The sequence below is a fragment of the Narcine bancroftii genome, chromosome 8 (assembly GCF_036971445.1).
Source record: "Narcine bancroftii isolate sNarBan1 chromosome 8, sNarBan1.hap1, whole genome shotgun sequence".
In the NCBI taxonomy this organism is placed as follows: Eukaryota; Metazoa; Chordata; class Chondrichthyes; order Torpediniformes; family Narcinidae; genus Narcine; species Narcine bancroftii.
In genome coordinates, this window is record NC_091476.1 from 155,768,684 (window position 1) to 155,783,194 (window position 14,511).

At 52.2% G+C, this 14,511-nt stretch overlaps 2 protein-coding genes across 7 annotated transcripts in view; one reads left to right on the forward strand and one right to left on the reverse strand.

The window, feature by feature from the left end:
* Nucleotides 1-2,492, reverse strand: part of LOC138741432 (synaptotagmin-like protein 1) — a 126,763-nt gene extending 124,271 nt beyond the window's left edge. For 2 of the 3 annotated variants that reach the window (XM_069895519.1, XM_069895518.1), the window contains exon 1: nucleotides 2,317-2,492. The gene's annotated coding sequence lies outside the window, so the exon portion shown is untranslated. Of the gene's footprint in view, nucleotides 1-1,579; nucleotides 1,619-2,316 lie in introns of those variants that run through there. The other variant, XM_069895522.1, reaches the window with a different exon arrangement.
* The window catches only part of LOC138741431 (mannosyl-oligosaccharide 1,2-alpha-mannosidase IA-like), a 97,360-nt gene that overhangs the window by 22,371 nt on the left and 60,478 nt on the right, over nucleotides 1-14,511 (forward strand). Inside the window, exon 1 of one of the 4 annotated variants that reach the window (XM_069895511.1) lies at nucleotides 2,633-3,410. The exons of 1 other annotated variant lie outside the window; for it this stretch is intronic. In XM_069895511.1, the coding sequence (XP_069751612.1) occupies nucleotides 2,946-3,410 (465 nt within the window). In that variant the 5' untranslated portion in view covers nucleotides 2,633-2,945. Of the gene's footprint in view, nucleotides 1-2,632; nucleotides 3,411-14,511 lie in introns of those variants that run through there. 2 more of the 4 variants (XM_069895513.1, XM_069895512.1) reach the window with 2 other exon arrangements.

Genomic DNA, 14,511 nt, shown 5'->3' on the forward strand with positions numbered 1-14,511 from the left:
CAATTCAGCACCTTTGGGCCACGATTTGCCAACTTATATATACACCAAAAAGAAAAACTAATCCCTCTATTTTTCTTTCATTCATTCAAGAATTTCTTAAATGACCAGCCTCCACTACCATCCCTGGCAAGGCGTTCCAGGCACCCACAACTTTCTGTGTAAAAAGACTCATCTCCCCTAAACCTTCCTCCCCTCACATTGTACGGATGTTCTCTGGTGTTTGCTACTCACCCCCTGGGAGTTCTTCTGTGGCAAAGAAACAAAACTCCATCTCTTTAGTCACAAAGTCAACATTGCAAAGAGGCCTTCAGCTACTTTCTTGTAAAGACACAAAGAAATGCTGGAGGAACTCAGCAGGTCTCACTGCATCCATAGGAGGCAAAGATATATAACCAAAGTTTGGGGCCCAGGACTAGGCCCTTCTTGAAGAATGTGCAAAAAAAAAACCCAGGAAGGTGTCTGAATAAAGACAGGAGAGAGAAAGGGGAAATATTGGGGACGGGGGGGAAGAGAAAGAGAAGTCTAGAACAAAATGTGTTAATCAGATATGAAGAGGAAAGGTGAGAATTGATTTTTGGCTCTGTGAAAGGAGACATCAGAGTCTTGGCACAGACTGGGAGATCGCTTTGAGGAGCACTTTCATTCTGTCTGTATCAGTAGGCCCTTTCAAACTGCCATGTAAAATAGGGTTGACTGGTTAGTGCCCCATTTACATGGCAGTTAGAAATGGTCTGACCCAGTCAATCCAACCTAGTCCCTGTCCTACCTCAGAGGTAGACAGGGAACTCAGTGAAACTTACCTAGGCTGCATCTCCACAGGTGATTTGAAAAGGTAAGTGGCCAACCCACTTATTCCAGTGATGTCCTGACCAGGCAGCCAGCATGCGAACATCTGGTGGTATTTATAGTGAGTATATGGTGCATCATTGTGGGGGCGGGATCCCCCTTAAATCGCCAGGTTGGCAGATCCCCCTGCAATTTAAAAGGTACTTCCAGCACCTTTGCCCCAGTAATCACACCTGGGTCCCAGGAAAGCTACCCAGGTGCTGCAGTTCATTGAAAAGAGGCTAATGATAAGGATCTCCCAGTGGACAACCCCTTCAATTCGGTGCCCTACTCCCATGGCTTCATGTACTATCCCACCAAGACCTCCCCTAAATTTGGAGGAGCAGCACTTCATTTCCTGTCTGGGCACTCTCCAAGCGGACAAACCTCGACTTTGGTTTCCGCTAACCGACTCTCTTCCCCATCCCTCTCCGTTCAGAGCCTTGTACTCCCCCGCCCCGGTTCCCTGTGGGGACCGTGTGGCTCCCCCCGACCACAATGTTGCCCCCATCCCTTCCCTCTCCGTTCACAGAGCCTTGTACACCCCCCCCCCCCCCCGCCGGTTAGCTGTGGAATGTGGGCCCCCCCGACCACCATGTTGCACCTATCCCTTCCCTCTCCGTTCACAGAGCCTTGTACCCCCCCCCCGCCCCGATTCCCTGTGGGGACCGTGTGGCTCCCCCCGACCACCACGTTGCCCCCATCCCTTCCCTCTCCGTTCACAGAGCCTTGTACACCCCCCCGCCCCGGTTACCTGTGGGACGTGGGCTCCCCCCGACCACCACGTTGCCCCCATCCCTTCCCTCTCCGTTCACAGAGCCTTGTACCCCCCCCCCCGCCCCGGTTACCTGTGGGACGTGGCCTCCCCCCGACCACCACGTTGCCCCCATCCCTTCCCTCTCCGTTCACAGAGCCTTGTACCCCCCCCCCGCCCCGGTTACCTGTGGGACGTGGGCTCCCCCCGACCACCACGTTGCCCCCATCCCTTCGCTCTCCGTTCACAGAGCCTTGTACCCCCCCGCCCCCGTTACCTGTGGGACGTGGGCTCCCCCGACCACCATGTTGCCCCCATCCCTTCCCTCTCCGTTCACAAAGCCTTGTACCCCCCCCGCCCCCGTTACCTGTGGGACGTGGGCTCCCCCCGACCACCACGTTGCCCCCATCCCTTCCCTCTCCGTTCACAAAGCCTTGTACCCCCCCCCCGCCCCCGTTACCTGTGGGACGTGGGCTCCCCCCGACCACCACGTTGCCCCCATCCCTTACCTCTCCGTTCATAGAGCCTTGTACCCCCACGCTCCGGTTACCTGTGGGACGTGGGCTCCCCCCGACCACCACGTTGCCCCCATCCCTTCGCTCTCCGTTCACAGAGCCTTGTACCCCCCCCGCCCCCGTTACCTGTGGGACGTGGGCTCCCCCGACCACCATGTTGCCCCCATCCCTTCCCTCTCCGTTCACAAAGCCTTGTACCCCCCCCCGCCCCGCCCCCGTTACCTGTGGGACGTGGGCTCCCCCCGACCACCACGTTGCCCGAAACGTTGGATCTGTATCTTTGCTGCACGAAGTGCCCTGTTCCGTTCCTCCAGCTTTGCGCTTCCACAGCGTCTGCATCTTTGACTCGAGGTGAGTGGGCGGATTCAGGCTTGCACCGCCTCCGAGGTTGACAGCGATATGGACCAATGACGAGGGCGGAGCGGGACCCGTCGCACTCGTCATTGGTCCATATTGCCGTCAAGATCGTGACGCGAGACCAACCCGGCGCGAGGAGGAGGAGGAGGCGGCGGCGGCGGCGGCTGAAGCGAAGAGCGCGGGAGTCAGTGGGGGGGGGGGGGTGTTGTTTGACGGGGAACGTGTGTCGGATACCGCGCGGACGCAGTTCTCGCCTCGCGGATTCCGGCGTTGGTCGGACACGGGTGGCCCACGAGGGAGCGGGCCCGACGGACGTGAACGTTGAACGGATTGGTCCACGTTTTTGGAAAGACCCCCGATGGGGTGGGCTTGAGCACAGCCCCCACCCCCCTCCCCCGGCTGGTGGAGGAGTTGGATGTTGGGGCAGATCCTACTGGGTTCGAGGTAGATCGAAGTGGGCGTGAGCTCCGAGCTGCGGTGCCGTGACAGGGCCGATGATCCGCAGGCTGTGTTCGGGGTGTGGACTGGGGCCGGGCAGTCGCTTCGGTAGTGCCCGTCTCTCTCAGCGCTTCGTCTTCCTGCTCTCTCTCAGCGCCCTGGTCACCGTGTGCTTCGGGGCCATCTTCTTCCTGCCGGACGCCCTGCGGCTCCGCCGCTTCTTCTTGCTGTCCAGCGAGCCGCAGCGCGCGGGGGATCCCGCGGGCAGCGGCCCCGGGCTGGGGCCCAGAGTCGTGGCGGCAGCCGCCACTTCCAGCGGGCGCGTCGGCCCGCTTCGCCGACTCGGGCTGGATCGAGTTCGCCAGGGGGTGACGGACGGAGAGCGCCGGGCGACCGGTGAGGCCGACGGGGGGGCAGCGCGAAAGGGAGGCCCGGAGGAGGCCGGCGCCCCGCCATCGGCAGAACCGCGGGCGCAGTCGACAGAAGGGGTCGTGAGGAGCCAGCGGGAGAAAGTGAAAGAGGTAGGAGGATTTCAGTCAGCCATGAATGTTACGAGGGCATCAGGGGTGACAACTCGTCCTGCTGGCGAAGAGGCCCAATGGGATGGCCGCTTGTGGCATGACCTTCCTTTATTGTCCTTTAACATTTTCTTATTGCCCTGGGGGCGGATTCCATTGCACACTAATATTCAGCTGGGGTAAAACCTGATACTGTCATAGTTGACAACTTGATTGGGAGAGTTCGCTCAACTCCAAGGTATTACTTTCCGTTTCTAGTCAAGACTGTTGACTGACCATTCTGCCCACCGATTGATGCAAGTCGGAAATGCACAAAATTGCTGGGGGGAATGTAGGTCCCCTCCCCCCCCTCCCCTCCCCCCCCTCCCCTCCGCCCCCTCCCCTCCGCCCCCTCCCCTCCGCCCCCCTCCCCTCCGCCCCCCTCCCCTCCGCCCCCCTCCCCTCCGCCCCCCTCCCCTCCGCCCCCCTCCCCTCCGCCCCCCTCCCCGCCCCCCTCCCCTCCGCCCCCCTCCCCTCCGCCCCCTCCCCTCCGCCCCCTCCCCTCCGCCCCCTCCCCTCCGCCCCCTCCCCTCCGCCCCCTCCCCTCCGCCCCCTCCCCTCCGCCCCCTCCCCTCCGCCCCCTCCCCTCCGCCCCCCTCCCCTCCGCCCCCCTCCCCTCCGCCCCCCTCCCCTCCGCCCCCCTCCCCTCCGCCCCCCTCCCCTCCGCCCCCCTCCCCTCCGCCCCCCTCCCCTCCGCCCCCCTCCCCTCCGCCCCCCTCCCCTCCGCCCCCCTCCCCTCCGCCCCCCTCCCCTCCGCCCCCCTCCCCTCCGCCCCCCTCCCCTCCGCCCCCCTCCCCTCCGCCCCCCTCCCCTCCGCCCCCCTCCCCTCCGCCCCCCTCCCCTCCGCCCCCCTCCCCTCCGCCCCCCTCCCCTCCGCCCCCCTCCCCTCCGCCCCCCTCCCCTCCGCCCCCCTCCCCTCCGCCCCCCTCCCCTCCGCCCCCCTCCCCTCCGCCCCCCTCCCCTCCGCCCCCCTCCCCTCCGCCCCCCTCCCCTCCGCCCCCCTCCCCTCCGCCCCCCTCCCCTCCGCCCCCCTCCCCTCCGCCCCCCTCCCCTCCGCCCCCCTCCCCTCCGCCCCCCTCCCCTCCGCCCCCCTCCCCTCCGCCCCCCTCCCCTCCGCCCCCCTCCCCTCCGCCCCCCTCCCCTCCGCCCCCCTCCCCTCCGCCCCCCTCCCCTCCGCCCCCCTCCCCTCCGCCCCCCTCCCCTCCGCCCCCCTCCCCTCCGCCCCCCTCCCCTCCGCCCCCCTCCCCTCCGCCCCCCTCCCCTCCGCCCCCCTCCCCTCCGCCCCCCTCCCCTCCGCCCCCCTCCCCTCCGCCCCCCTCCCCTCCGCCCCCCTCCCCTCCGCCCCCCTCCCCTCCGCCCCCCTCCCCTCCGCCCCCCTCCCCTCCGCCCCCCTCCCCTCCGCCCCCCTCCCCTCCGCCCCCCTCCCCTCCGCCCCCCTCCCCTCCGCCCCCCTCCCCTCCGCCCCCCTCCCCTCCGCCCCCCTCCCCTCCGCCCCCCTCCCCTCCGCCCCCCTCCCCTCCGCCCCCCTCCCCTCCGCCCCCCTCCCCTCCGCCCCCCTCCCCTCCGCCCCCCTCCCCTCCGCCCCCCTCCCCTCCGCCCCCCTCCCCTCCGCCCCCCTCCCCTCCGCCCCCCTCCCCTCCGCCCCCCTCCCCTCCGCCCCCCTCCCCTCCGCCCCCCTCCCCTCCGCCCCCCTCCCCTCCGCCCCCCTCCCCTCCGCCCCCCTCCCCTCCGCCCCCCTCCCCTCCGCCCCCCTCCCCTCCGCCCCCCTCCCCTCCGCCCCCCTCCCCTCCGCCCCCCTCCCCTCCGCCCCCCTCCCCTCCGCCCCCCTCCCCTCCGCCCCCCTCCCCTCCGCCCCCCTCCCCTCCGCCCCCCTCCCCTCCGCCCCCCTCCCCTCCGCCCCCCTCCCCTCCGCCCCCCTCCCCTCCGCCCCCCTCCCCTCCGCCCCCCTCCCCTCCGCCCGCCTCCCCTCCGCCCGCCTCCCCTCCGCCCGCCTCCCCTCCGCCCGCCTCCCCTCCGCCCGCCTCCCCTCCGCCCGCCTCCCCTCCGCCCGCCTCCCCTCCGCCCGCCTCCCCTCCGCCCGCCTCCCCTCCGCCCGCCTCCCCTCCGCCCGCCTCCCCTCCGCCCGCCTCCCCTCCGCCCGCCTCCCCTCCGCCCGCCTCCCCTCCGCCCGCCTCCCCTCCGCCCGCCTCCCCTCCGCCCGCCTCCCCTCCGCCCGCCTCCCCTCCGCCCGCCTCCCCTCCGCCCGCCTCCCCCCCTCCCTCCCCCCCTCCCCCCCCCTTCCCCCCTCCCTCCCTCCCCCCCTCCCCCCTCCCCCTCCCTCAGCCACCTTCCCTCCCCCCCCTCCCTCCCTCCCCCCCCTCCCTCCCTCCCCCCCTCCCCTCCCTCCCCCCCTCCCCCCCCTCCCCCCCTCCCTCCCCTCCCCCCCTCCCTCCCCTCCCTCCCCTCCCCCTCCCCCTCCCCCCCCTTCCCCCTTCCTAGGGACACTTTGCCGGACCTGCTCAGTTTCTCCAGCCGCTCATTGTTTGCTCATCATTGTTTGCTCACCAGACCAGATTTATTAGCCGAGTCCGTGGGGTCCCTGAGGATCTTTTTCCGGCAGGCCAGCCACTTATTGATGGTGCACCCAAAAAACTGCGCACGTCTTGCACGTGGAAACAAGGAAAGAAATGTAAACAAACTATGCAAGAGAGAGAGGGGGGGGGGGAATCAGTAAAGTGGAAGAGTCCTTCAATATGTCCCTTTGCTGTTGAAGAGTCTGATGGTGGAGGGGTGGGGTACCAGCTGTCCCTGAACTTGGTCTTGCAAGACGACCAGCAGCGAGAGCAGAGCATGTGCTGGATGGTGTGGATCCTTGATGATTGCTGCTGCTACTCTCCGACGGAGTACTCCCTGCTGATGCTCTCGATGGTTTTGCCTGTGATATTGTGGGCTCTTGTCTGCTACCTTTTGCAGGGCATTATGCTCAAGGGTATTGGTGTCCCCAGAGCAGACCGTGATGCAGCCAGTCAGCACACTTTCCACCACACTTCTCTTGAAATTTGCCGGGGTTTCTGATGTCACACCAAACCTCCGCAAACTCTTGACAAACTAGAGGTGCTGATGTGCTTCCATCGTGATGCCATTTATTGTGTTGCGCCCAGGAAAGATCCTCCGAGATAATGACTCCCAAGCACTTCAATTTACTCACCCTCTCCACCTCTGATTTTCCCCAGTGATCACTGGATTGTTAACCTCTGGTTTTTCCTTCCAGAAGTCAACAATCAGCTCCTTGATTTTGGTGACCTCGAGTGTGAGGTTGTTGTTGGTGCACCATTCAGCCAAGTTTTCAATCTCCCTCCTGTGTGCTGACTCATCTCCCCTTTATATACAACCCACTCCTGTGGTATTGTCAGCAAATTTGTATATGGTGAGCCACTCATTCATTGGTGCTCCAGAACTGATGGAGATCTGAAATCATTGTTTCTCTTTTTCAAGAATGTGTTCTAAATTTTCTATTAATATCTTTCCATTGTCATTTTTATTGTGAGATATAATCATGATAATGAGCTTATTGTCATATACATATGCTCTGAAGTTCTTATTTGGTGCAACTGAACAGGTACCGTAAATAAAACCACAATAGTGTTCATTAAAATCGGATAATAAATACAAATGTAATTAATAAATATTCAGTTACCTTATTGCAAGAGAGAAAAAGTGGCATTACAATAGTGCAGGCAGATTTTTGTGATGTCAGAACAGTCTATGATTAGTGTTACAAGGGAAGATTCAAGAGCTTGATAGCCATTGGAAAGGATCTGTTCTTGAATATGGAGGTGCAGATCTTCAGGCTTATGTACCTTTACTTGAAGATAGCAGTGAGAAGAGGTAACATGGGTGATAGGAGTTCTTTATGATGTTGACTGACTTCTTGAGGCAGTGCCTCACAGATGGATTGGAGGATGAAGTCTGAGATGGAACTGGCTGTATTTGGTATCTCCTGCAGCCTTCTGCTATCCTGGGCACTTGAAGTCCCAAGCCAGGAGGTGATGATGCAACCAGTCAGTATCCTTTCACAGTGCACCTGAAGAAATTTGCTAGAGTACTCGATGACATGCCAAAAATCCTCCGACTTAATAGAAAGTGTAGAATTGGTGTGCCATCTTCACTGTTGTCTCAATGTACTGGCTCCAGAAGAGGTCTTCTGAAAAAACAACTTTCCCTTCTTAAAATCCACAAGAAGTTCCTTGGTCTTGTTGATTTTGAGTGCAAGAGTTTTGTTCTTTATCTCCATTCTTTTATACTGACTTATCATTTCCAATTATTCAGCCCACAAGTGTGTCGTCAGTGAATTTTTTGATTGCGTTGGAGTCTTAGCTTGGTCACGTTTTGCTCATATGATGGTGTTGAATGCCAGGCCGTAAACAACAGCCTGACGTGGGTGTTCTTGTGGTCCAGGTGATTTAATGCTGAGTGGAAGGCCTGTGATATCTGGTGTTGGCCTGTTGTGACTATAGGCAATATGTTATTTTAGAAGCAGCTTCTTTGACAGGTTACACCTACATGGTAATTTTTATTCAGTAACAGCAGAAAACTGGGCAACAACGTTAACTTATTGGCCAATCGAGATCAAGGGTAGGTGCCTTTGACTTTCCATGCATTCACAGTGCAAACATTATCAATTCGATCTATTTGAAAATGCACAAAGGGCAAGTTTATGAAGAGATTAGGTCATTACTCTCCATTGCAGCCCGTAATGTGGGGCACCCGATTTTAGGCTTGCAACATTGAAACAACAAAAGAAATGAAGAGAATGAGGCTGATTCTGTGCAAACGCAATTTGCCCATTTTCATCTCTATAACAAAATACCATTCTCACATATTCTATGATGATGGGCTTGAAGGGATTTAGCAATTGACCATTCACTGAAAGCCATATTTGCAAAATTGCACATGAATTTGGGGAGGGGATTGTTTTTTTTTACTACCATAGAGTTTCACATTGTTAAGATTGTATGAACACCATGATCTCCATTCTATGAAGAGACAAGTCCTGGTCAATTTACTAGTACTGATGGGACTTCTGTGTCGGTTATTCACTACATGAGAATATTCATGTGTGGCTAACTGAGGAAGTGAAGAATGATAATCAGGTTGAAAGAAAAGGTTAATGAAGTTGCAAAGAATAATAGCACCCTTAAGTTTGGGAAGGATGACAAAAGAAATGACAGCTTCACAGGGAATAAATAAATGGAAAATTTTTTTACAAACACATCATATCTGAGGTAAAAGCATGAACAGCATACTACAGGTATTAAATAGGCAGGCAATGAGTAGGGGAGATTGTGGAACTTAAATCAATTCATGTCACTAGTGAAGAAGTACTAAGAGAAATAATGGAACAAAGAGATGATAAATTACTTGGATTTGATGGTTTGCATTCCAGGATTCTAAAAGGATTGTTTGCAGGGACTGTGGAAGCACTCGTAATGTTCTGCAGATTCTGGGAGAAGTCCCACTGATTTAAATATAGTTAAAAAGGCATAAGATAAGATATATAACAACATAGTTTTGTGAAAGGGAAATTGTATTTAACCATATTAGACTTTTCTTAGAATAATGCATAAAGAAGATGTGTACTGCATTTGGGCTTCCAAAAATCCATCAATGAGGTTACTGCTAAAGATAAAGGCTTGTGGATAATATGAGAAGAGGACTGAGAGTAGTGATGAATTAATAAATTTCAAATTTCCATTCTTATCTGAAATCTCCATTTCGCCTGGGAGATGGCTTTCTGTAGGTTGAATGTGCTCCTTGCATAGTTTTCTGGATCTCAGAACAAAAATGCCTGTGACCTGGCTCTCAGCGAGTTCCAGATTTAATTGTTCATCCAGGGCTTCTGGTTGGGGAAAACCCTGAATGATTTGGTGGGGACATGCTTGACCACAGCTGTTTTGATAAAGCCCGTAATAGCCCTGTTGAAATCATTCAGATACTCAGCTTTGTTTTTGAACATTGCCCAATCCACTGATTCGAGGCATTCCTGTAGCCATTCTTCAGCCTCTCGTGACCACCTTTTGGCCGTCCTGATCTCTGGGGCCTTTCTTTTTGGGCTCAGTCTGTCTGCAGGCAGAAGGAGCACCAGCAGGTGATCCAACTTGCCAAAATGCAATCTCTAGAAAGAACGAAAGGCCTTCCTTATCTTAGTGTAACAGTGATCAAGTATGCTGGAGCCTCTATTACAGCAGGTTAATGCTGGTGATAATTGGGCATAGTTTTCTTGAGACAGAAAGTCACCCACTATGATTGGTAGTGCATTGGGAAGGGTTGTTTACTAACCACATCATGCAGCTCCGGAAGTGCCTGTCATCAACATTGGGAGGCATATAAACTCTGGTGAGAAATACTGATGAGAACTTTTGGGGTAGATAGAATGGTCTGCATTTGATGGATATTTTCTCTGAGGCAGTGGAGCAGGAGGTTGACATAACCCCAATGTCTATACACCAGCCAGTATTAACTAAAAAACACACCCCTTTCCCTTTGCCAGAATTTGAGTTCCATTTTAGTCTGTGAATGGCGAAACCCTCTGATCAGATCGGGGAATCTCCAATGTGTTCTTTGTTAGCCAGGTCTCAGTACAGCAAACAGCTGAGATTTGTCTCTGATTAAAGCAGTTTTGCCCTGAGGTTGTTGATTTTATTTTTCCAATGACTGGACATTCGGCAATAGTAATGGACAATAGAGGAAGTCTCAGTCCCTTGTGCTTCATTCTGGTTTGGATCCTAGCCCTCACTCCACATTTCTGGCCTCAGCTTGGTGGTGGCCTAGCTCTTTAAGGGCTCTGCATTCCAAATGGCCCGACTCAGCCATCACCCAGATCTGAAGATCGTTAATGTGGTTCAGTGGCTGGTCATGAGGAATAAGGCTGCATGCTGCCAAATGCATTGAAAGCAGGTCATAAGGTGAATATTTAAAAGGGAAGGTACAGCCTGTAGTAGGGGTTTCAGGAGCCCAGAAAAAGTTGCTGTTAATCTCTTTTTTGTCACCATTATTTTTATATAACATTATGTCCATGGTGCAATGAAAATACAAATAATGTGCCTGCATGGATGCTTTTATTATCCATTAAATCAACAGATGATGGAGCAGTTTGTGAAATGATAGGTGCTATGTGTAATGAGACTGTGAAGAGAGACAGGCAGTGGGTGGAACATAAATGCATTAGGTTAGTAAGGTTGAAGTGTGTGTACTTTAATGCATGCATGTTTTTGGAATAGAGCAGATAAGTTCAGAACGTGGGACAATACATGAAACTATGACATTGTGGCCATTACAGAGACTTGGCTGTCTCGGGGGCAGGAATGGTTGTTTCAAAAACGGCAGAGAGGAAGGTCAAAAGTATTGGGGCAATAGTATTGCTGATCAGGGATACTATCACAGCTGGAGAAAAGGGGGGAGTAGTGGCAGGATTGTCTACTGAGTCAATGTGGTGGGAGTCAGCAATAGGAAGGGGCTATAACCCTCAAGGATGTACAGTATATTATAGACTGCTCAGTACTTACAGAGACATTGAGGAGCTGATTCTAGAAAGGTGCAAAATAATAAGGTTAGAATGATGGGTGATTTTTAACTTTCCTAATATTGATTGGCACCATCTTAGACGGAAGGGTTTGGATGGATTGGAATTTGTTAGGTGTGTTCATGAAGGTTTCTTGACACCATATGTAGCTAGGCTAGCTGGAGGAGAGGCTTTTCTTCACCTGCTATTGGGAAATTAATTAGGTCAGGTGTCAGATCTCTCAGAGGACAAAAATTTCAGAGAAAGTGATCACAACTCTCCTTTACCATAGTACTGGGGAAGGACATGAATAGACAATTTGGGAAAACATTTAATTGGAGTAAGTGAAAATATGATGCTTTTAGATGGGAACATAAATTGGGAGCAGATGTACTCTGGGAAATATGTGGCAAATGTTCAGAGAACATGTGCATGGTGTTCTGCACAAGTACTGTATATTCCATTGAGACAGGGAAAGGATGGTAGGGTGAAAGAGCCATGGTGTTAAAGGGATGTTAAAAATATTGGTTAAAAAGAAAATAAAAGCTTATGAGAGGTTTAAGAAAATAGGACTGAGCTCCAGAGAATTAAAATTGCTAAGAGCTTGAGAAAGGACTTGGGAGAGCTGAAAAGGGCCATGAAAAGGCCTTGATGAGTAGGATTAGGAAAACCCAAAGCCATTCTACAAGTATGTGAAGAACAAGAGGATGAGTTGTGTGAAGGTGGGTCCCATCAGGGGAGATGGTGGAAACATATGCACAGAGTTGGAGGAAGTAGTGGAGGTCCTTGATAATTTGCTTCAGTATTTATTCGTACATTCATACACGCAGCTACACTTCATAGACTACACCTTGGCCTTCAATACCATTATTCCCTCAGTGCTGGTCAAAAAGTTACAAACTCTAGGCCTCTGCAACTGGATCCTTGACTTTCTCATTGGAAGACCACAGTCAGTATGAATTGGAAACATCTCCTCCTCACTGATCATCAACACAGGCACATCCCAAGGATGAGTGTTTAGCCCACTGTTTTACTCGTTATACATCCACAACTGTGTGACCAGGCACAATTCCAATGCCATCTGGAAATTTGCCCATGACACTACAGTTGTCAGCAAAATTACAAATGGCAATGAAGAAGTATACAGGAGGGAGATAGATCAGCTCATTGAATGGTGTAACGACAACAACCTTGTGCTTAATGTCAGCAAAACCAAGGAGATGATTGTGAGATAATGTTGCAGCTATATGAGATCTTATTTTACAATTTTTGTTTAAGTGTTCCTTTATTTGTTTCTGCCTCTCTCCAACTTCCCTAATCGATCTATCAACCATATGGTAATGATGGCCTTGCCCTATCAGAAATATTTTCTTATTGCAGCTAGCTTGTTTTATCAATTCTCTGATTCCTCTTTGAGAATTGTGTTCAATTCTGGTCGCTGCATTACAGGAAGGATGTTGATATTATCAAGAGGGTGCAGAGGAGATTTACAAGGATGTTGCCTGGATTGGAGAGCATGCCTTATGAGAATAGGTTGAATTAACTTGGTCTTCTTTCCTTGGAGTGACAGAGGATGAAGGGTGAGCTGATAGAGGTGTACAGAATGTGAGAGGTATTGTTCATGTGGGTGGCCAGAGGCTTTTGCCCAGGGCTGAAATGGCTAACACAGGGAGCATGGTTCTAAGATGCTTGGGAGTAAGTGTAGGAGGGATGCAAGAGGGTAAGTTTTTCATACAGAGAGTGGTGGGTGCATTGGAACAGTGGTGGCGGAAGGTACAATAGGATCTTTTAAGAGACATGAAATTGAGAAAAATGGCAGGTTACGTAGCATGAAAATTCTGGGTAGTTAAAGTACGTTATTAGTTTGGAACAACACAGGGGCTGAAGGGCCTGTACTGTGCATATGTATTAGCTTCTTTCTTTGACCTCTGAGAAGTGACATTTGTGTTGTATTTTGGGCTCATTCTTTAGAACCCAGAACTGTGACTAAGGGAAAACTCTCAATAAACAAAGAGTATTATTTATTTGCTTTAATTTGGTTGCATGAAAGATTTAAATCAAATATAAGGCAGGGCCTTAGACATAATTGTATTTATGGATTTGTTAGGATTTTTGATTTCTATTCCAATTTAATTGGCAGTTTTATAGCTCGTATGATTCTTGTAAGTAGTTTGAGATACAGTTGACTCGCCAAAATGGTGAATTGCTTAGCAATTTAATTGAATGTTATCTGAGCCCAGTAACCTGTAATTTGATGGAACACTGAGCTGACAAAATTTAAAAAAAAGAAACTGAGAAAAAAATTCCAGCTTGATGATGCTCATCAGAATCAGAGAATCGATGAAACAAGCTGCAATAAGAGAGTATTTATGATTAGAGTAAAGCCAGGGTTACCATTTGGTTGATAGATTGATTAGGGAAGTTGGAGAGAAGCAGAAACAAATAAAGGAACACGTAAACAAAAATTGTGAAATGTAGGACAGAGCTGTTCCAGATGAACCAAAAGGGCAAAGTCTGCAGAGAGAGAAAAGGCTGCTAATTTTACAGATGGGTAACACAACAAAAAAACTGATCATTTTTGATATGAACGCAAAGAGCAGATTACTTGAAATTGGTTAATTCCCAAAGGATGTAAAATGCACAGATAGAAGATGAGGTGCTGTTCCTTAAGTTGGCATGGAAACTCAATGGAACAATGAAGGAAGCTATGAGGAAAATTAAAGAGAGTGACAACACACAAACGTGCAGGAGAAACTCAGCAGGTCATGTAGCATCCATAGGAAGTAAAGGGTAATCAATGTTTTGGGCATGAACCCTTTGTCATGAGTTGCCATTGCCAGCATTAGGAACAGCATCTCATCTTCTTTCTGAGTATTTTACATCCTTCCCACAAGCAGTGAGAACTGATCACACTAACCATCCAATTCTCTCATATGTACAAAGCAATATTTATTTATTTATTTGTATAGATGAAAGATTTGTCCTGCATATATATTTGCTTGTCTGTATGCATGTTATTTCTTGTGTGTCTGCATGTTTTGCACAGAGGACCAGCAAACGCTGTTTTGTTGGGTTGTACTTGTACAAAGAGATGACAATAGACTTGACTTGATGGGCATTTGTCTTAACTCCATTAAGGGCATCTTTAAGAGGCAGTGTCTCAAAAAGGACCCTCTATCATCAAGACCCCTCACCACCCAGGCCATTAGGAAAGAAGTACAGGAGCCTGAAGATGCACATCAACATTGGATAAAACAGCTGCTTCCTCTCTGCCATCAGATTTCTGAATGGTCAAAGAACCTTTAGACACTACCTTACTTTTCCTCTTTTTTGCACTAATTATTTATTTTTAAATATTGTATTTACAGAACTGTAATTTATAACAATTTTGCACCGGTAATGCACAATGCCACTGCTGCAAAACAACAAATGCCATGATATGTTCATAAGAATAAACCTAATTCTGATTCTGTTCATCTTTTGGTTTTGATTTTTCTGCAACAGTTTTGACCTCCATTTTTTAAA